The sequence below is a fragment of the Mixophyes fleayi genome, chromosome 1 (assembly GCF_038048845.1).
Source record: "Mixophyes fleayi isolate aMixFle1 chromosome 1, aMixFle1.hap1, whole genome shotgun sequence".
NCBI lineage: Eukaryota > Metazoa > Chordata > Amphibia > Anura > Limnodynastidae > Mixophyes > Mixophyes fleayi.
Window position 1 is genome coordinate 322,835,190 of NC_134402.1, and position 22,753 is coordinate 322,857,942.

The 22,753-nt window shown below is 41.7% G+C and overlaps 1 protein-coding gene across 2 annotated transcripts in view; it reads left to right on the forward strand.

The window, feature by feature from the left end:
- The window catches only part of RBM19 (RNA binding motif protein 19), a 113,558-nt gene that overhangs the window by 18,257 nt on the left and 72,548 nt on the right, over nucleotides 1–22,753 (forward strand). For both annotated transcript variants that reach the window (XM_075213896.1, XM_075213887.1), the window contains exons 11-16: nucleotides 8,933–9,063; nucleotides 10,544–10,662; nucleotides 13,980–14,076; nucleotides 14,270–14,380; nucleotides 15,592–15,792; nucleotides 20,278–20,392. In XM_075213896.1, the coding sequence (XP_075069997.1) occupies nucleotides 8,933–9,063; nucleotides 10,544–10,662; nucleotides 13,980–14,076; nucleotides 14,270–14,380; nucleotides 15,592–15,792; nucleotides 20,278–20,392 (774 nt within the window). The remainder of the gene's footprint in view (nucleotides 1–8,932; nucleotides 9,064–10,543; nucleotides 10,663–13,979; nucleotides 14,077–14,269; nucleotides 14,381–15,591; nucleotides 15,793–20,277; nucleotides 20,393–22,753) is intronic.

The window sequence follows — 22,753 nt, forward strand, 5'->3', positions numbered from 1 at the left end:
TCCCAGACGGTTATATCTTATTTTTATTTCAGTCTGCCTAAGCAAACTTGTTATTGTGGTTTTTCAGAACATATTTGTTTTTCTTTTCATTGCATATTGCAATAAATAATGTTTCATTAATTGTTTTTGAATATTTCAAAAAGTGCATGTCATGTCTGGAGGAACCTAACCCACATCCTTCCTGCATTAATAGATCACTGTTGAGATGCAGGGAAGAGCTGGATCCGTTCTCAGCTGCCCTGACATGGCATCTCCTTGGCCACACCAAATGCAGAGAGACACAATTTCTGCATTCAGGCCTACATAGTATTCACAGTATTTGTACATATAATTTGGTGCCCAGAGCACTGCAGTGGAATCGTATAACATAACAGTACCACCTTCCCACAATTTTTATAAATGGCACCTCAGGCTTCATTAAAGTCATTTATATGCATTAGGCAGTTAAGAAGTAGTTAACCAGGGGTCAAATTGAAGAGTTAGAGTGGTCTACAATAGTTTTCTGCACTAATCGATATAACGTAATCTTGATCTTGTGATTAATATAGAAATTGGTCTTAGATTCAGCTCTTCGCATAAAAGCACTGATTAAAGGTCTCTTATACACCTACATCATCATCACCATTTATTTATATAGCGCCACTAATTCCGCAGCGCTGTACAGAGAACTCGTTCACAACAGTCCCTGCCCAATTGGAGCATACAGTCTAAATTTCCTAACACACACACACACACACACAGACAAACATAGAGAGAGACTAGGGTCAATTTGATAGCAGTCAATTAACCTACTAGTATGTTTTTGGAGTGTGGGAGGAAACCGGAGCACCCAAGGGAAATCCACGCAAACACGGGGAGAACATACAAACTCCACACAGATACGGCCATGGTCGGGAATTGAACTCCTGACCCCAGCGCTGTGTGGCAGAAGTGCTAACCACTTAGCCACTGTTTCCTTTCTATATAAGACTCCCCAGTTAAGTTACATGATGGCACATGTTGGTGATTTCACTTTCAGCCAGGAGCAATATTTCTTGTCATTGGACTTAACAGGGTGTGGGTTCCAGGGCTGGTGGGGGGTGTACAGGAGTACAATAACGCTGTTTTCTCAGTCTGGGGGACACTGCTTACCATGGGGTTGTGGAGGGGAGCTCGGGAGTTGGCACCTAGCTAGTTAACTTTAGCACTGCTGACAAACCCCTCCCCTCAACAATCCCCCTTCCTCTTCCTGTCAGGTTTTTTTAGGTGCCCATGGAGTTGGGCAGTGTTTTAGTACTGTAGGTAATTTTTAACTTTTATTTTATTCTTTTAACTTTTTTGACAGATGGCAGAGCTGGAGTGTGTTCTAATATAGAGAACACACTCACAGCAGGGCAGCGCAGGCACTACCCTGTCAGATGAGAGCCAGCGGCTTTCACTGACAGGGACAGGAGGAAATTGAATAAATTGGTGCCTGAATAAGAAGTGACAAGCGGTCTCGCGAACCGCTGTCACTCCTGGAGCCTCCCCGATAACCGTCGCTGCCACTGCAGGCATAGAGCGCCGGTTATCGGATACTGCATTGACAGCGGCCATCTTAGATTCGGAGGAGAGGAGAAGGGGGCTATACCAGGATCCCCCCTGATACATAGGAGGGGGCATCTGGTATTATCCGCTGCGGAGACCTCCCCTGGAGGTCTCCATTACTCTGCCACATAATACTTTTAATTTTTTATTCAGACACAGAATCGCTACAGAGGCAGCATTACTGAAGGGGGGGAGCTAACACATAGAGCTCCTCCTCCTTCCAGAGAGAGAGATGGTTTATCCCAGTCTTCTGGCGCCAAGGAGAAGCCCGGGAAGAGAGAACAGATCTGAGGGAGCAGGCACCAGGATACTGCTGTTGGACTTCTCCCCTTTTTGGCCTATGGGCTAAGTATCTGATTTATTTAAACACATATTCTGTATTGCTGTGTACAAGTGGGCTAGTAGGAGTTATATTATAGTTCTCCTACTTGCTTAAGTATTATTTCGTGTTTAAAATTTTACAAGTACAACTTTTATATCTAGATTAGTTGATTACTTGTAGTTTACACTTTTCTCTCCACACATTTATATCTCTCTCTACTCAGTTAAATTTAACAATCTAAGTCTGTGTGTTTGGTGTGCCTTCCTTTATTAAGAAATGTCAGATAAGGGAAAGGGCCCTATTGCAAAATATTTTACATGTTCTAAATGTTATGTAAAATTACCCTGTGGGCAGAAGGACCCGTTGGCGCTCTGCTCTGTCTGCGAGGCAGGGGTCCCCCCTGCCCAAGCCCAGCATATGTCAGCCCCACTGACGGAGGAACCGGCCTGGGTGACCTCCCTGTCACAGTCGGTTTCCTCTTTAGCACAGATGGTTGTTCAACCTAATCAATTGCTATCTGCTGTGGTTACTTCGGTGGCTAATAATACTAGTACTCAGTTGGGCCTCCCTGTTACCACAGGTTCTATTGGAACGTCTATACCAGGACCTTCCTCTTCTCATACAGACCAAGCCCCTGTTCCCACAGAACCGGCATGGTCTGCAGCATTTATAAAGGGTTTGGATAAACTAAACCAGTTACTTGAATTCCCAAACATTCCGCCTGCTAAAAGAAAGAGGCCCAGATCTGATAATACCCTTATGGTCCTTTCAGACTCTGAGGAGTCTTCAGAGGAAGAGGGGGAAATTAATTCTGATCCTGACCAGGTTCAACCTTTGGAACAGGAATAAAGCTCTAAAAGCCAATTTATTAATGATTTGGTTTTAGCAGTGAGACAGAAGTCTAATTAAGAAGGCCAAAAAAAAGGCTATCCATTTTCCCCCTTCCGTAGAGCTTAAGGATATTGCAGAAGGAGCCTGGAAACAGCCTGATAAGAGGTTCTCTGTTCCCAAAAGGTTCTCTTCCCTGTATCCATTGCAGGAGGAAGATGTGGTTCGCTGGGAGAGTATTCCAAAAGTGGATATTCCAATAGCCCTATTGGCCAAGCACACTTTACTTCCAGCTCCAGGTTCTGCATCTCTGCAGGATGTCAATGACCGCAAGAGTGGAAGCCCAGCTAAAATCTATATTTGCGGGTTCTTCCTTTTAGGCCCACATTTGCTTCGGCTTCGGTGGCTAGAGCCATGGAAGCATGAGCAAACCAGCTGGCAGAGGCCTTGCAGGACTCTAATTTACTTCCCCTGGCTTTGCGTTTTAAGGAGGCATCGGGGTACCGGTACCTTTATGAGGCGGCCCAGAACTCAGCAGCTGTATCCTCTTCTATTCAGGCTGCATCTATTTCAGCAAGAAGAACGTTATGGCTGAAATACTGGGAAGGAGATGCGGAATCAAAAAACTCTGTGGAAACCATTCCTTTTTCAGCAGCAGGTTTGTTCGGCCCGGAATTGGATACCCTGATCTCACAGGCAACGGGGGGCAAAAGCACTTCCTTGCCGGTATTCCCTAGCAGGAGCCGAAACCCTCGGGTCAGCTCCTTTCGTCAGCCCTTTCGGGGGGACCTCCTTACCTAGAGGACAGTCCTTTAGAGGCAGACAGCCAAATTCTCGAGGCTCCTCTGCCAGGAGGAGATCCTCGTTTGCAGCTAGGCGCCAGGCCTCCAAGACCCAGGAGAAGCTTGCGTCCTGACGACCACTCTGTTCCGGAGGGGGCACCAGTGGGGGGACGTCTGTCTTTGTTTCAGGAACAGTGGGCAGCGTCCTCCCAAGATCCTTGGATTCGGGGTATTATATCAGAGGGGTACAGGATAGACCTGCTGGGCCCGGTCCCACATCGTTTCTTCCTAACTCTGCTACCCCGAGATCCATCAAGAAGGCAGGCAATACAGGATTGTGTCGCCTCTCTTCTTTCTCAGAGTTATCTGCAGGGTCTCAGATTACCAGAAAGGACAGGGGTTTTATTCAAACTTGTTTCTGGTCAAGAAGCCAGACTGCTCCTTTCGTCCCATCCTAAACTTAAAGGGTCTCAATGTGCACTTAAGGGTGGACGAATTTCGGATGGAATCCCTAAGGTCGGTGATAAACGGCTTAGAGAAGGATCAGTTTATGGCGTCTATAGACATAAAAGACGCATACCTCCACATTCCCATTTGGATCCACCATCAGTCTCTCCTAAGATTCTCGGTGGGATCCTTCCACTATCCGTTTCGGGCCCTCCCCTTCGGCCTCTCAACAGCACCAAGGGTTTTCACAAAGATCATGTCCGTTATGGCAGCATGTCTTCACCTTCAGGGAGTTCAGGTCGTGCCTTTTTTGGACGACCTGCTCATCAAATCCTCCACAGAGAATTGCTTACGTCATCACTTATCCCTCACCTTGGCGGTTCTCGAGGACCATGGATGGCTAATAAATTTAAAGAAATCCCAGATGGTTCTGTGTCAACGCATGGTTTTCCTAGGGCTTATTATGGACACCAGCCAGCAAAGGGTGTTCCTACCTGTCGAGAATATCAGTTCAATTCAGAGTATAACAACTCAGGTCTTGTCTTCTCCCAACCCCTCAATGCACTTGTGCATGCGGCTGCTGGGAAAGATGGTGGCCTCCTTCGAGACCATCCCCTTCGGTCGAGCCCATTCTCGTTGTTTTCAGTGGGATCTATTGACGAAATGGTCAGGATCCCACCTACGTTTGGATCTCCAGAGGATCTCTCTATCGCCAAGGGCGAGAGAATCGCTTCAGTGGTGGCTGATTCAGGATCACATGACAGTGGGCAGGTCCTTCGCTCCATGGCCATGGATCATAGCCACGACGGAAGCCAGCCTGAAAGGTTGGGGGGCGGTAATTCTGCACCTCCGGCTCCAGGGACTTTGGTCGGTTCAGGAATCGGCCCTATCAATAAACGTGCTGGAGTTGAAGGCTATTCTTTTGTCCCTCCTTCAGGGCCACCCTGTCAGAGTTCAGTCCGACAATGCCACGGCCGTGGCATATGTCAACAGGCAAGGAGGAACCAGGAGTGCAGCGGCAATGAATATTGCAGCTCAAATTTTGGTTTGGGCAGAACAATTTGTTCCAGCAATATCGGCAGTTTTCATTCCAGGAATAAAGAATTGGGAGGCAGACTACCTAAGTCGACACCAGATGATGCCGGGGGAGTAGTCCCACCTTTAGGGGGCTGCTTTAGAACGTCCCCATGGTAAGCAGTGTCCCCCAGACTGGATGAAAGAGAAAAGAGGATTTATGTACTTACGTTAAATCCGTTTCTCTGATTCCGTCTGGGGGACACTGCGATCCCTCCCTTCTGCTTTTCTTCTGTGTGCTTTTGGTTGATTGGCCTTTTCTCCTTGGGGCTTTTTAATTAACTGACAGGAAAAGGAAGAGGCAGGGGGATTGTAGAGGTGAGGGGTCTGTCGGCAGTACTAAAAGTTAACTAGTTAGGTGCAAACTCCCCAAGCTCCCTCCACAACCCATGGTAAGCAGTGTCCCCCAGACGGAATAAGAGAAACGGATTTAACGTAAGTACATAAATCCTCTTTTATATATTACTTTTTATTATATTTTTTTCTTAAACGTTTAATTTTTAAATTTACAGTGACTTTTATTTTGAAGGCAGACCTGGGAGTGTGTTCTATCATAGAGAACACACTCCCAGCCCGCAGCACAGGCACGGCTCTGTCAGAGGAGAGCCGAGGGCTCTCGCTGGCACAGCCTTGGGTGTCTGAGACAGAGTGACAAGCGGTCTCCAGACCGCTGTCACTCTCAGAGCCTCCCCGATAACCGGCGCTGCCACTGCAGGCATAGAGCACTGCTTATCGGATCTCCAGCCGGCAGCCATCTTGGATCTGACCTCCGGAGTTAAGACAGGCGGCAAGAAGGGGGCTATACCAGTAATAGGAGGGGGCATTGGGGTCAGAATCGCTGCAGGAGACCTCAATCTTTTCGAGGTCTCCATTACTCTGCTATTTATTATTTATTTTTCTAAAAATAAATAAATAAAATGGAGACAGAATATGGAAATGGGGGAGTTAAAACTATATAGAACTCCCCTGCTCTTCAATTTACGGGCAGTATTCCGGTCTTCTGGCAGTATTCCGGTCTAAGAAGAAGCCCGGGAACAGAGACTGCCTTGTGGGAGCAAGCATCAGGACATGGCTGGTGGACTTCTCTCCTGTTGGCCTTTTGGCTAAGTATTCTTTTTTATTATTAAGCATTTATAAAAAAAACTGTATTGCTTTACTGACAAAGCGGTGCTAGTATGGGTAATATTATAGTATTCTTTACTTGCCAGAACACAAATTACATTGTTTATTTAAAGGAACAAGTGCAACTTTTACTGTAGATTAGTTGATTACTTGTTTTTTCTCTCTGTCTCCTTCAAGTCAATGGTGTGCTTGTGACGCGTTCCTTTGTAAAATGTTAGATAAAGGAAAAGGTCCTATGGAAAAATATTTTACCTGTTATAGATGCAAAGTTTACTTACCACAGTCAGTTTACTCTTTAGCTCAGCTTCTCACTAAATCTACTTAGTTATTGACAAGCTCAGCAACACTTTCTTTTATATTGGATAAAGTGGGGGGGTCCTGCTTCGGGGAACGGCTGTAGCAGGCCCTTCTCTTTTTCATAACGGATCAGACACATGTCTCGACAAGCTAGACCAGTTTCTGAATCCCCATATTTGGCCCCTACTAAAAGAAATCTGTGTAGATCCGCAAATCCTTTTCTGAGGAAGGGGAAACTAAATTTGATCCTAATCAGGTTCACGTGTCTAATCAGGAAGAAACCGCCAGATATCAGGCCATTGATGATTGCTATTAACGGTAAGGCAGGCCTTGGACCTCCCAGAGTCAGAGGATCCTAGTCCTATAAACAGAAGTCTCGTTAAGAAGGCCAGAAGAAAGGTTATTCATTTTCCTCCTTTGGTGGAATTGCACAATGTTGCTGAGGGAATATGGAAACAACCTGATTTAAAGGTTTCTATTCCAGAAGATTCTCTTCCTTTATATCCATTACAGGAAGAGGGTCTGGCTCACGGGGAAGGAATCCCTAGGGTGGATACTCCTGTAGCCCGTATACTACCTTGCCGGTCCTGGACATGGCAACACTGCAGACTAACCGCAGAATTGAAGCTCAGAAAAAATCTATATTGTAGCAGCCGGTTCTTCCTTTAGACCCACATTTGCTTCGGCTAAGGTCTCTAGAGCAATGGAAGCATGGGCAGAGCAGCTGGCTGAGCCCCTTGCAGAACTCATAATTGCTTCCCCGGCCTTTACATTTTGAAAGAGGCAGCTCAGAGCACAGCGTCTGTGTCTTCCTCTATTCAGGCTTCGAAAATTTCAGCAAGACGAATCTTATGGCTGAGATCCTGGAAGCCTGATTCGGAATCTAAGAAATCCTTAGAAACCATTCCTTTTTCAACATCAGGTTGCTTTGGGCCGGAATTACACGGTTTGATTTCTCAGTAAACGGGTGCCAGGAGAACACCTTTTTGTCAGTGAATGTGGGTAGAGCCAGCCTCCCGCGTTTCAGCTCCTTTAGGCAGTCCTTTCGGGGGACCTCCTTTCCTAGGGGCCAGTCATCCTGCGTCAGACCACGCAAATTCTAGAAGCTTCTCAGTCAGAGGTAGATCCTCTTTCTCAGCTTCACATCAGGCCTCCAAGGTTCAGGAGAAGCCTGGACCCTGACTGCCATTCTGCCCACCAGGAGGTGGCGAGAGGGGGGGCCTGTCTCTTTTCTAGAACAGTGGACAGCGTCTTCTCAGGATCCCTGGATTCGGGGCAGTATAACTAGGGGGTACAGGATAGATCTTTTGGGTCCAGTTCCACATTGTCTCTTTGTAAGCCTGCTAGCTCAAGTTCCACAAAGAGGGCAGGTAATATAGAATTGGGTCGCCTCTTTTCTTTCAGCAAGAGTTATTTGCAGGGTCCCAGTAATCCAGAAAGGGAAAAGCTTTATACAAACCCTTTTTCTTGTCAAGAAGCCGGACGGTTCCTTTCGACCCATCTTAGATCTAAAGAACCTAAATATCCACTTAAAAGTGGGTAAAATTCGGATGGAGTCCCTGAGGTCAGTAATAAACGGATTGGAAAAGAATCAGTTTATGGCCTACATAGACATAAAGAACGCATACCTCCACGCTCCTGTCTGGAACGGTCATCAGTCTCTCCTGAGATTCAGAGTGGAGGCCTTTCACTATCAGTTTAGGGCTCTTCCCTTCGGCCTCTCCTTGGCTCCAGAGGATTTTAAGAAAAAAAAAAATTATGTCGGTAATGGCAGCTTGTCTTTTTAATTAACTGAGAGGAACAGGAAGAGGCAGGGGGATTGTAGAGGGGAGGGGTCTGTCAGCTGTGCTAAAGTTAACTAGCTAGGTGCCAACTCCCGAGCTCCCCTCCACAACCCCATGGTAAGCAGTGTCCCCCAGATGGAATCAGAGAAACGGATTTAACGTAAGTACAAAAATCCTCTTTTTGCCATGACTTTATGAAAGCATGCATCATTATGGCACAATAAAATGCTTCATTTAAAATCCTACATTGTGAGAATGGGCTCAATGAGGTAGAAAGTAAAACAGATTGTTAGTTATGTAAATGTGGTGCATCAAATCCTACAAAAGCTATTTGCTACTAAGTATTCCGCCAATATGCTGCTGTAGTGGAAGATCAACCATACTGATTATGCTACAGCATGCGGTGTACTTTCAAGTATACTACTATAGTATGTGGTCTGTATATTTATTTACAGACTTATTTTCATTTTGAGTAGCTTTGCAATATATAGATACATTAAGGTTTCCTTAATTTTTCATCTTCTTACTGCTGGGATATTGGGAATAGCTAAGGCACTGGGAAAGTTGTTTGTGCAAAGCTGGGCCTGACACTTCAAAGAATAGGTCGTACATCATTAACTTGGCAATTGTAAATGTTGTTGTTATTATTATTTATTGTATCTTCTTATCATGCAGATTCTTCAGTTCACTTCTTTGTTTATATCTTTTAGGTCATGTCTCTGAGATCCATTTTCCAATTGACAAGCTGACTAAAAAGCCTAAGGGTTTTGCCTTTGTTACATTCCTCATTACAGAGCATGCCGTTAAAGCCTATGCAGAGGTTGATGGACAGATTTTTCAGGTGGGTAGCTTTATATGATTGTATATAGTCATCACCTTACCCCATGCAAAGGTTGGGCTTCCTAAGTTAGTATGTTCTAAAATCAACTGGATCCATCGTTAAAGAGCACATTGCAGTATCTGAGTTCTGCAGTAAGTAATGTTGGAAAACTAATCTGAGACTGCACTAGTAGTGTAGTAAGAGATCTCTGGGCTCCAGTGCAATAGAAGTGCTGTGACCTTCTGTCATCTCTGCCACCACCTCATACCCTACCCACATACACAATACCTGCCTCACCCACTGAATCACTGTGACTGCGGATGTACCAATACGACTTGTCCAGCCTATTGCTAAGTTAGTCTTATACACTACAGTGCATTTGTTATGTTTTGTTTTGTTTTTAGTAGCAAAACATTACCATCTCAAACGCTGCCAACGTTTGTTACTTCTGCAAAGTTATAATAATTGCATGTCATTATAATTGTTTTCCCTACAAGTGCTTTCATTATCTCGGATACCCCATTTTTCATTGGGGTTTCATTCATGCATTTCTTGGGCGTAATATACGCTACATAAAAGTTTAGTATTTGTTTTTATAACAAATGGTTTATTTTTTTTATTTTAATTTTGAATCACACGCGTATATAAATGCAGTATAACTTACGTCATAGATATATTTTTCCATTCGTTTTGTTTGCGTTCTTTGTGAATAGATTTCTTGCTTTGAAATCTCAGCTTTTCACTTATGATGTGTTCAAAAGTTTGTGTTCACTAAACAAGGACAGTGATTTCTGCGTTCACTTATTTGCATATTCTGATATTTTTATCTGTGCTGCATGATGTCCTGAGATGTCAACCTCATCTATATTTCTCTATGGAAATATATTTATTTTTATTGTTATCAGAGTGTGCCCTGACTTTTCAATGTTTAAACAGTGGGCTATGAATGCCATCCCAGTTACAATACTTAAAGCTATGCCATCTACCGACCTGGAGTGAAAATCACACAAATGCTCCTTGAATTCATATATAATTCTAATTATCCAAAGATGTATGTATGTGTTGATTATCAAACTGTCTATATTCTCATATACATTATTACATTTTTTGTTTCTTTTCTTGAATAAACATTTTTGTTGAGTTTTACAAGTGAAAAACAAAGGAATTAAAACATACACAATAAAGCAATCAAAACAAATGAGAGTTCCCGGGTAAAGCGAACTGTTACATTTTATTTCATTTATTTTATTTCCTATTCTAATATTTGCACCCAGTCACAAGATGTCGTCATCTCTTAATCTTTTATGTAATATTTTATTGTATAAATGTTTTAAACAATATTACCTTTCTGACAGACAGCGTGCTGTAGGATGTCTTTTGTTTGTTTATTTTTTGGTGTATTCTAAACCAGCAGAACCACGTCCTTGCCTGTTTTAATATACATATTATGGTCCTACTATTCTGTTACTTGTCATACAAGTGTTACAATGACTCTTTTTAGGGCCGGATATTGCATGTTCTTCCCTCCACTGTGAAAAAGGAAGAGGAAGGTGAGGTGGGAGCAGAATCGTCTGGATATAAGAAACAACAAGCTTTAAAGAACAAAGCCAACAGTTCCAGGTATTGCCTGTAAACCAGGAGTCCTAAAAATGCTGATCGCTACTTATTTTCTGCCAATCTTTCGGGGGCAGGAATTAAAATAGTTTTCTGTCATGTTATATGTAGTTGCAAGTGCAAACTTCAGCGTAGGCATACATAGAAACTTAGGACAGGAAATGTATGATACTTAGTTGTATTTTGATTTTTTTTTATTCATTACCATAAAAAGATACTTTTTAAACTAGGCATACAATGACTTGGAGACTAGGACAAGTTGTGGATTCTAGTAACATTCATCTGAATTCTGATATTCATGAACTTTTAAAGGCACAGTTATTCCATCCATGTGCTAAAATATGACTTATTAGATTTTATCATTTGGCCCTTTCTGCCTAACTTTACGATCTAATTTAATGCTCAGGTTTGTTTATCGTCGGATTTGTTTTTATAAAATTATAAAATGACTTCTGTGCAACCCAACCATTAAATTGCTTAAAGGATAAAGAGTAGATAGATTTTAAATAAAAAATAAGAAAGTCATATCACATATAACTGGCAAACCGTTATGTATTTTTAAAAGTAAATGTTATGGATAAGAAAATAGACAAGAGTTTTATAAATTGGGCTGGTCTGAAATTGTTTTCTAATGAATGACTAGTAAAATCCATATTCCTGATGCATTTCTAAGTATGAGTTTAGGAGCTGATATTTTGTTTATCTTTCCACAATGCATCAACACCACCTAGCTATGACACATGACTGTTATTATCCTTTATTTAAAAAGTGTCAACCTATTGCTGCGTGGTGCTATACATTAAGTGCAACATGATACCAATAAATAATACAGTGACATAAAACGGAAGCTATAGATGACCCTGCCCTAATGAGCTTTACATATAAGATGTGTGGGGAGCAATTGATACATAAGGAAATGGAATAACAATTGAAGCTGTGTGTGGGTATTGTAAGGCAGGAGAAATATCAACCACCATAAAAAAGCTGCCATTGGAGACTGGCATTTCTGTCCAGCTACAGGTAGTGTGGTATGGTATTATTAGAATGATGGGAAACAGTGGATGGAGAATAAGGCATGACTCCTTCACCACAGTGGCCTAGTGGTTAGCACTTCTGCCTCCCAGCGCTGGGGTCACGAGTTCGATTCCTGACCATGGCCTTATTTGTGTGGAGTTTGTATGTTCTCCCCGTGTTTGCGTGGGTTTCCTCCGGGTGCTCCGGTTTCCTCCCACACTCCAAAAACATACTGGTAGGTTAATTGGCTGCTATCAAAATTTGCCCTAGTCTGTCTGTCTGTGTGTGTGTGTCTATATTAGGGAATTTAGACTGTAAACTCCAATGAGGCAGGGACTGATGTGAATGAGTTCTCTGTACAACGCTGCAGAATTAGTGGCGCTATATAAATAAATGATGATGATGATGATGATTTATCTTACCTGAACATCCTTCATCTTCTGATTCGGAGAAAACTTCAGCTGTTGTGCTGCATGGACACTCCTGTGGTTATCTGTCAACTCTGAGTAGCTGTGCCCGATAGTTTCCTTTGGCGTCATGCTCACTGCTTAATACAGACCCTAGACACTTGTTCCCCATGTTTGCAGAAGTTGTGGTGGTATCTGCTGTTACTGAGAAGGACTCAGATCACTAATGGAGGAACAATGGTGGCAATCCTAAGAACAATTGTTGAACTGAGAAGTGTTCCAGTAGGTCTTCAAGACAACCATGTCCTTGGTGTGATAACCTCCTCAGCACTCCATTAACATTTTATATCCTGTTCTATTTCTGTTTGAAGATGATTTTGTGGGAGGTGGGTGTGACGGGAACACACAGTATATGTATTTTAAAGCACTATTGTGCTATATAGTCAGATGAAATGTGACAAGTCCTATTTAAACAAAACCCATTATCTGATGGACTGTTTTCCCAAGTAAAGGGCAACCTTTACCTTGTCTGTAAAGTCAATCATGTATTCTACTAGGTTTCTTGCTAATTTTGAGGGAGAATTTTTGACAAAATGTGGCCTCATGAGCCGGCTACTGAACCAAGAAGCAGTAGTGTAGGTATATGCAAACAGCTAACAAGGCAGCCTCTGTAGACAATTTAAAGTAAGACCAGGGGGTAAATGTATCAAGCTGAGAGTTTTACGGTTGGTTTGAAACGCCAATCAGATTCTAGCTATCATTTATTTAGTGCATTCTACAAAATGACAGCTAGAATCTGATTGGTCGCTATAGGCAACATCTCCACTTCTTTAACCCGCCGGGAAACTCTCAGCTTGATATATTTACCCCCCAGTTCTCTCCAAATATGTCTAAAACTTAATAATTGGCTTCAAAAGTTGGAAGCTGTTCTATGAATAGCCATATCTGGTGCAAAGTAGACAAAGTCAAACTGTATTTGGTACCTAATATGTTGAACCATGTCCGAGTACAGATTTTAGCCCCGTCGATTTTAAGTTCACATGGCAGGGTCCACTTCACCAGCTCATCTGTGCCTCCCCTCCTATCCTTAGCCAGTGACTCTGACCCTGTGTGCTGCGCCCACACTCCTGGGTGCAGGATCAGGTTGTGCTAGTTTACTCCTACCTTGCTTTATTGTAAAGAACTATACCCCGCCAAGCATTCATTTCCTGCTGGTGTGGCTTTTTGTTTGCTGGGTATACTATTGTTTTTGCCCCTTTTGTTGTGCACTGTTCTTGCCTCTATTGTAACGTCCTGTTTTTGCCCTGTACTGTTTTATTGTATCCTCTATGTACTGCGTTGCAGACCCTTTGCGTCCGCAGCGCAGTACGTGGGTTGGCATCTTATAAATAAATAATAATAATATGGCTCTAAGTATATATGATGCCAGGTCTAATGTGCAGAGCTATAATCTGGTACAAAGTATAAATAACCATCTGTGTTCTTTCTCTCTCTGCGTTCTACCAATACGTTTGATAAGTTCATATTGTTCACAGCAGCAGTTTTTCTATTTGCTGTTCATGATTTTTTTCTGTCCCGCACTGAACTTTGGTAGCCAAATGGATTATTGTGTAAGACTGGAACCAGTGCAGCAACAATCCAATGATAGAAATAATAGTTGTTCCCATGCCTGGTGGGAGACAGAATAAACGGTGTCATGTACTACACTGGACAGGTGGTACCCATGTTCCCTCAAAACCAGTATTACACTGGAAAGTCCAATATAAAATATGTAATACTGGCTCAATCTTCCTGCAACTGAAATGTCATCATGTATTGAACTTGTTTCATATGCTGATTGCTCACAGCTCCCAAGAGCACCACTACAAAACTGTAATATGTTATCTCCCTCACCCAAATCAGTTCTCACAACTGGAACACGCTTTTCATGGGGACTAGCTCAGTGGCGGAGGTGATCGCTCAAAAGTTCAACACTAGCAAGAGCCAAGTGTTGGATCATGTGAGTATCCACATGCAGTGCCTGCATGGTGTGCGTGTATGTATGTGTGTGTGTGTGTGTGTGTGTGTGTGTGTGTGATATAGATAGATATATATATATATATATATATATATATGTGTATGTGTGTGTGTATTACACACACATGCATATACATTTTCAGTCTAATTTACTCCTGTTTTCTCTTCTACCACAGGAAGGAAAGGGAAGCGTAGCTGTGAGGGTTGCTCTAGGAGAGACCCAGGTAGTACAAGACGTACGTCAATTCCTGCTTGAAAATGGAGTCAGTCTGGATTCTTTCAGCCAGGTAATGGAAAGATTATAACACTTGGAGAAGTCTCAACAAATCTTTACAGTTAGCCTTTTCATTTATGATATACAGCGATAAACAAATGTTTTACTATGTTTTAAATACAGATTTATATGCCACACCACAGTGTGCAGGATACTTTACAGTTCATTACAATAAATAGAAACTATTAACATAAATGGAAAATGTTGCTTTTTATAAAATACAGAAATATAATGTCTGCTTCTGAAAGTTAAGCATGTAATTGTCTTAAGAAATGTATGGTATAGATAAAAGTGCTGTACATCCTATGGTGTGGGTGATTTTATAGAGTTTAGGTCAAGAGTTTTGTCTTGTCATCCAGTAGCTCTGCCAAATATGTTTTTATAAGACTTGTTCTACGGGATAGAAGAGTACACCTATGTCTCAAATTTTGTTGTAAAGTCACTATATGATATTCAGTAAAAAAAAAAAAAAAAAAAACTGCCCTCTTGGTGCCTGGTTAATTATAATGTTACCTTGTGAGAGCAACCAGTATGACATGCTTATCATAAACCTTTTATTTAAAGAGTTAATATAATGTATATATGTGTAATATAATTGGCCAAAATGTGGTTGTGCAAGAAAAATACTGTAAAGATTTCATGTTGGATTCCCTTTAAATCTGTCTTGCAGAACTATAACTGAAATTCAATCCTGTTTCTATGTCAAGATTTCTGCTTGTGTCTATTGAAGCTAAAATTGTGCATCTTGGAGCACTGTCATAGTCTCAATAAATCATCACAATGTGCATATTTTATGAATACATGAATACTTCTATGCAAAGAATTTGTTCCCTTCTGTTCAAATCTTTGCCACATAATCAGTTAGACTGTGAGCTCTGTCCAGTCTGTTCCGCTATTCTTCTGACTCCATTCTGGCTTGTGCTTTTTTAATGAAGTCAAATATCTGGATCCAAAAATATAACAATATTTCAATTCACATAATGGGAGCTATTGTTAATTATTTTTATTGCATGGAATTTTAGCACACACACACACACACACACACACACACACACACACACACACACACACACACACACACACACACACACACACACACACACACACACACACACACACACACACACACTCTCTGCAGGGTACCACATTTCTTTATGTATTGCATGTGTTAAGTGTGACTGTTTAGGAATTGCGTTGACCACTGTTCTGTTCTATCCCAATCAGGCTGCTGGGCCACGTAGTAAGACAGTGATACTGGTAAAGAATCTTCCGGCTGGTTGTCAGGCGGCAGAACTGCAGGAGGTGTTTGGACGTTTTGGGGATCTGGGTAGGGTACTACTGCCAGAAGGTGGCATAAGTGCCATTGTGGAATTCCTTGAACCAACTGAAGCAAAACAAGCTTTCCGTAAATTGGCTTACACAAAGGTAGGTGCCCTGTCTTTCAGCTGGAGATGCTAATAAGCCATGTATTGAAGCACAACCATGCTTTGCAATTAGCTGCTTACTGTGGATCCTTTAACATGTGCATGGTATAACTTAATGTATATATGGTAGAAATAATTTCAGATGAGCCCTGGATTGTTAGTCATTAGGGATAGGTTTTCAGATTACTACGTTTCATCATACATCAGAAATAGTGCTAAGCTTCAGCATATCCATATATTTTACTGTGTTTTCTCAGCCAACCAACTTTAAGAATTCGTAAATAACATACAAATCTGAAATAAATCTAATTATTCGTTCATCTAAACACTTAAATCTGACACATATACTTCTATACTGTTTGATACGTTGTCTTTTTTTTCCCCTTAAGAAAGTGGTAAATGTATCATTGCAGATGGGCAGTTTCGCTAACAGAATGGCTTGTTTAAGATTTGTTTACACCTTCTTCTGAATTCTGCTAGTTGTGTTATGATAAATAAAGATCTGTGCGCTCTATACATTAGATAAAATGAATGTAGTTTTTCTAACCTTGTCTTCTGATTTTTGTCACTAATCTTTCTCTTTCATCCATGGGGTACACTGGACTTACTAAGACGTAGAGGTGCAATATTGGAGCTTTGGGCAGGATTCTTAGCAGCAGTCAGCCCACGGCATCTGCATCCAGAAGTCATAGCATGGCAGCTCCACAATGGGCACAAACAGGCAGAGGGGTCATCCTTGCAGCAGGAAGCATCCAGTGATGCTGGGTCTGGGGGGAGAAGCTTTCCATTTTCAGCACCTCCTCCTTGGCAGACTTACCTTACTGAGCCAAAGTCCCCAAAAAGAGAGAGAGCAGCAGCAGCCAGTATGTCCTTCTCCATCTCTTCTATCGTCTCCAAAGACAGAGAAGAAGTAGTGTGTGAGAGGTGGTATTTTTTTCTGTCTCTGCTCATGACTATTGTGTCTATTTGTCAGTTAAACATCCACCTTGGGTTTGTGCACTGCAGCTGTCATCTCTGTTTTTCTCTCGCCTTTCTGTCATGTCTGGTAGTGAGTTCACCCAGAGCTAAGCCTGGACGAAGGATAGCGGTAAAAATGTTTGCTTGTTCCAAATACCAATCCTAATTGAATAGTGCCTATTCTAAGGCAGATGTTCCTGCACAGCCTTGAGGCAGTGGACCAGCGGCTGTATTTGCCTGTGTGGGCTCCCACTGATATAGCAGAGCCAGCCTGCACAATGAGTTTGGCACATGCTATTTTAGAGCTCACCCAGTCAGTTCATCAGACTGTCTCCAAAGATGCGACAGTCGCTTTTCTGGTGGCTGAGGCGAGACCAGAATTTGGAAAGGGACACTGGTGCTACCGTCACCCTTCAGTGCCATTTTCTAGGGTCTTTGGACTCCAGGCAAGTCAAAACTCTTGATAAATGTGCTGGAGTTTAGAGTGATTTTCAATGCCTTAGTCAGAGCACGCCCATCGGTGTCCTCCCCAGAAAATTTTGCCAGGCAGGTGGTATTAAGAAGTAGCTGGCTGGGGACAGTTGAAATACTTTGTAGTAATATTGAAAAATGTTGGAGATTATTGCCCTCACCTGCCAGAACTGGTCAGACTGGTGGTCAGTGGTCTAACACACACTGCTGGCTGTAGTGCTCACAGTGCCTGTTTTAAAAGGAGAAACAATGGTTTCTTCTATTAGAATAGGAGTTTTTTGGGCTCCAAGAGCCGGGTGGCAAGTAAAAAAAAACCGGGTGGAGCACCCAGGAAGTAGGTGCTTGTGAGGAACACTGCCCATTCTTGCGAGGAAGAGTCATAAATATCCAGTCAGGCAATGCCACAGTGTTGACATACCTCAATCATCATGGAGGCACCAAGAATGCCCTGGCCAAGAGTGAAAAAGCAGGATCATGCAATCAGAGTAGCGAAACATTTCGGCCAATGCAGGCATGGTCACCCCAGGGGTGGAGACCTGGGAAACCGATTTCCTCAGCAGACAGGCCCTTCACCAGCAGATAGTGGACAGGTGGGGGTCAGTCAGATGTCGATATGATAACATCCCGGTTGATTCACATGATTTAACGATACTGCTCCAGATCAAGGGATCCAAAGATGTTATCGGTAGCTGCCATGTTAGTACAAATTCCATTTAATTTACCTGTTCCCTCAGAAGTGCTTAAAGAAGGAAAAAGAGAATATGTTCAGGTGATCCTGGTGGCATCAAGCTGTCTGAGAACACTCTCAGAAGCAGATGTAGGTCTGGCGGTAAAGGCATGCTGAGTCACGGGTCTTTGCAGCATCAAAGTTTACCTCAACTGTCTTTAAAGGGGTGGCTGTTGAAGTGATGATCCTTAGAGCGAAGTGCTTCCTGGACAACTTTATTCAGACAATGCTCAAGGCCAGAAAGCTGGTTTCTGCCAGGAATTATTACATTGTGTGTGTGAACTACATCTCCTGTTGTGAAAGGAAGGGGTTGCCTGTCTTTTCGCTTGGTCTGTTTACACCTCTTCTTGCAGGGGAGGCTGGATCGGGGCTTGAGACTTAGCTCCTTAAAGGTTAAGGTTTCTGCCCTATCAGTTTTCTTTCAGAGAAAACTGGCTCTTTTACCAGAGGTGCAGACCTTGCAGGGAGTGATTCATGTGCAGTCTCCATACACCCCCCCCCCCCCTCCCCCCCAAGTAGTGCTTTGAGATCTCTATTTGGTGCTGCAGCACCCTCTTATCGAACTCATGGATTCGGTGGAGTTGAAGTTACTTAACTGAAAGGTTTTTACCTGGCCATCTCCACAACCAAGAGAGATTTTGAGCTTCGAGAGATTTAAAGTGCCCAAACTGCGCCTCTATACCCCCAGTGTGTCCAGTGTCCCCCATTGGGCTCAGAGAAATTTTTTTTAATGCAAATATAAAATTCCCATTTTTTTGAGTGTATACTGATAAATTATTTATTGGCTAAAACTAAGATGTGATCTAGTATTGATATGCAATATCCTACCACAGTCTTGTGTCTACAGCATTGACTGTCTCAATTCTATATTATCTGATTTACACTGTACATTATACAGCTAGTTGAATAGTAGACTTAATTTCTCACCCACAGAATAGAAAACATGTTAAAGCAATCAGAGATAGGTGTGATTGAAGGCATGTATACTGTGCATACTACACGGGCACATCAGTAATGAAACAAAATGAACACTTGTCCTCAAGCAGCCACATAAAGAAAGATAATAGAAGCATGCTGTGTATTAGCTGCTCCAACTTCTTATTGGTCACCATTGATGCTCTCATGATGTGTATATATATATCATACTCCATATGATCATAGCCTGAACCAGAGCATGGGAGAAGATGAAGGATAAGACTGCTGCTGGGCTTATTAGACTTATTAATGATCACTTTTATAGTTAAGCATTTCCATAACTAGGGAATTCTACAACTGGCCACTACTGCAAGTGGACATTACGGCTAAGTATGTTGCTGTGTATTACCACAAAGGGCAGTGTAACTAAGCGTATTACTGGTACTTGCTACAGCTGTGCATATTCCATTGGGCATATTACTGTGTATGCCTACAGATGATCATTAAAACTAGGCATTATTATAACAGGGCATTACTACAATATGTATTAAAACTATGCAAATTACTAGCCATTACTTTAACTAGACATACTAAAGGACATTACTACAGCTTTGCATTACAACTAGACCAGTGTTGGCTAACCTGTGACACTCCAGATGTTGTGAAACTACAAGTCCCAGCATACTCTTCCAGCAATAAGCGGATATATATTGTCAAAGCATACTGGGACTTGTAGTTTTACAACACCTGCAGTGTCACAGGTTAGCCAAAACTGAACTAGACCAATTACTTAGCAACTGGACGTATTACTGAGCACCACTCCTGCATATTCCTCCATATACTACCATTGCAAAATACATGTCTAGGCAAATTAGTATTTCTATGCGTATAACTGGGCATAATATTAAGCTTGATATATGATGCATATATTGGTCATATTAATACTGCTGGTTATAGTAATGGATAGCTTACCCACCTGTGGGTATCATCTTATTATGATCATTGAATGAATGAATTCCGATGAAAGTAATGTGTAGTACACTGGTCATCAGATTAGGAATCATTAAATATGAATAAACAGACTAAGCTCTTTAATAAACTGTATAATAATCCTACAGAATGGGCTCTGTAGTGTATACTATCCAGTGGAATGGGGTGCGACTTACAGCATTTTCTGGGGTGGGATAATTTCACCCTTTGTCTCTGACAGAATCACCCCTGAATGTACATATACAACTGTGTAAATGTAATGTTGATGTGACAATGTTGTTGTATACATACAAATGAAATTAATAACTTTGTTCAAATTGTATAGGTTTTAGAGCTCTGTTTATCAAGATCTTTCTCTCACATTATGAAAATAATTCACTTCCTACTTCACACCATTGCATGCTAAATCTTCTCTTTCCTGCTCAGTTTCAGCATGTCCCCCTTTACCTGGAGTGGGCTCCTATCAATGTCTTCAGCAGCTCACCTACTGTGATGAAAACAGAGCCAATAAAAGATACTAAGATAGAGGAGCAAGAGAAAGGTGAGAGACAAGAATGGATTATTATTCAGCATGTGTTATCCTTTCAACATTTAATAGGTAGAGAAACTATTTCCGGACTTATATTTCACACTCGGAATCTCACAGCCTGAATGTTTTTAGAATGTGAAGCCATAAAGCATCATAATTTTGAGAAGTATTCTTCCCCATTAGTCAGTACTCCGCTGAACCAATTCCAGCATCTATTACAGCTAGTAGACTTTCTGGATAAGTCTCTGTTAACTTTGAACACTAAGGGGCATATTCAGTTCTCGGCGGCAACACCGAAAATCTCGCGGTCCGTGCACGATTACCGTTATTACGGTAATCGTTCGCGGAAAAAACGTTAATACGGTAATTTACTCGCTGGATTTCAGCTCGCAGCTCCCTGAGCCGCGAGCTGAAATCCAGCTACATATTACCGTATTAACTGTACTAGTTTTTCCGCGGCGCGGAAAAACAACAATTGAATATGCCCCTAAGATGGAGTTATATTTGCTCTTTTTTTTTTTTTTACTTGCAAAATTGCTCAAGCTTCTTTTAGGCTAGTTAGGGAGCAGCAATGGAAAGCAAGTTTGAGGTTTTGCCTTAGATTTCTGATAGAAATAAGGCTGGGGCTCTCGAGCACATCTATTTCTAGCCACTTAACTGTGTTGCAGTTACACTGCTAAGGCATTTTTTCAGTCCTGGCTCATCCAATATCAATATTAGTATTTTTTGTGTGTTACCCACACACATCATACCTTGCTTTTTCAGAAGACTGTGCATTTTCTGTAAATACCATTGGTCTCTTTGAATAGCTGCAGGTCTCCTGATAAGAATGTTGCCCCATTTGTATGGGTTGATTTTGGGTACTCCTGGCTCACTCTACTCTTCTACTACCTTTTTTTCTCAAATATGAGATGAACATATTGTAAAGGTTGCAGGAGCAGAAAACATACCTGGGGTAGACATACCATTTAGGAAAATAGATAATCTACTGCATCAAATAAACCAAGCCTGTAAAGCACAATAGTTTCCAGTAGGTGGCGCAGAAGAGGACATCTTTTCACTTTTTTTTTACATTTATTTACTAAATTAAAGTTGGGCAACTAGTTGAAATATAGGGGTTGTTTTACCTTTCTGAATAACTGCTGGTCTTCTGACAAGAGTGGGTATAACTTTTTGTATAGGTTGACTTGGCATATAGTACTTTATTTACATAAAGATGTGTTTTTGTTTTTGTTTTTTGTCTGGTGATCAACAGCCCATAAATAAAAAAGGGAATCCCTTGTTTGAAAGAGGTGACTCCTCTTTCAAATGTGGTATGTGCCGTTGTTTAATGTGCAAATGGAGGGGAGAGGGACAGAAATGCTTTTTCCAAAAGAGCTACCCCCTTGTATTTACAGAAATATATTGTGGATTTTTTTTTGTTTGATACTCTCGATTCATCACCAGACAAGAAATTATATGGGGCACACTAGTTTGAAAGAGGAGACTAGCCTCCTTTAAGGAGGTGCCGTCTGTTTAAAGTTCTTTAGAAAGCCTAATACATTGTACAGCTTAACAACCTGCAAACATAATGTTGAGCTTGAAAGTGACGTCATCGCTACCTGCCGGCTTCTTCGTTCGTCGGCAGGGTTTCAGGTCAGTGTTTCCAGGTAAAAGGGGAGTAATCCGCACAGAGTTAGTATATACCTCATCTATATATCGAAATCATTGTAATGATGAGGGGGTGCTCTTTCCATTTAATTGCACATAGAACAACAAAAGAGAGGAAAGCGATAGAAATGGATTGATAGAGCACTCCTAATCCAATTTAAATTGTATAAAGTGTATTTCACATTACAGCCCCATGCTTGTGCTGCTATTTGTGTTATGGAAGACAATCAGATGACCACCAATAGGTTTGTATTATAATATACTGTATAGGGCAGATGCCTTTATTGATAGTAATTTCTTAAAAACATATCTCCGTAGATATTGAAATATCCTCATAATAAACAAGTGACATAAAAGAGAAAATAAACGTGAAAAAATTCTTTTTTATATTTTGTTGTGCAAAAAGTGTATAAATTATTACCACAGACAGTGGAGGCAGAAGAGTAGCAAGGGTATATAGTTAGATATTGTCATGGTCCGAAAACCATCTTCTCCAATTTATATATGAAAAAGAGGGAATGTATCTAGACCACATACCATCCAAAATCTCCTATATATGCCACCTTATAATAATTGAGAATCATATGTTCCTCAATAGGTTTAAATGATAGCTGGTCATAAAACACATACACTGCTACACCAGATATGGTCAGATGCACTAGTGCAATATATATATACAAGTGATAACCCTTGCTATTAATATCTCAGTAAAGCGCCAATTAA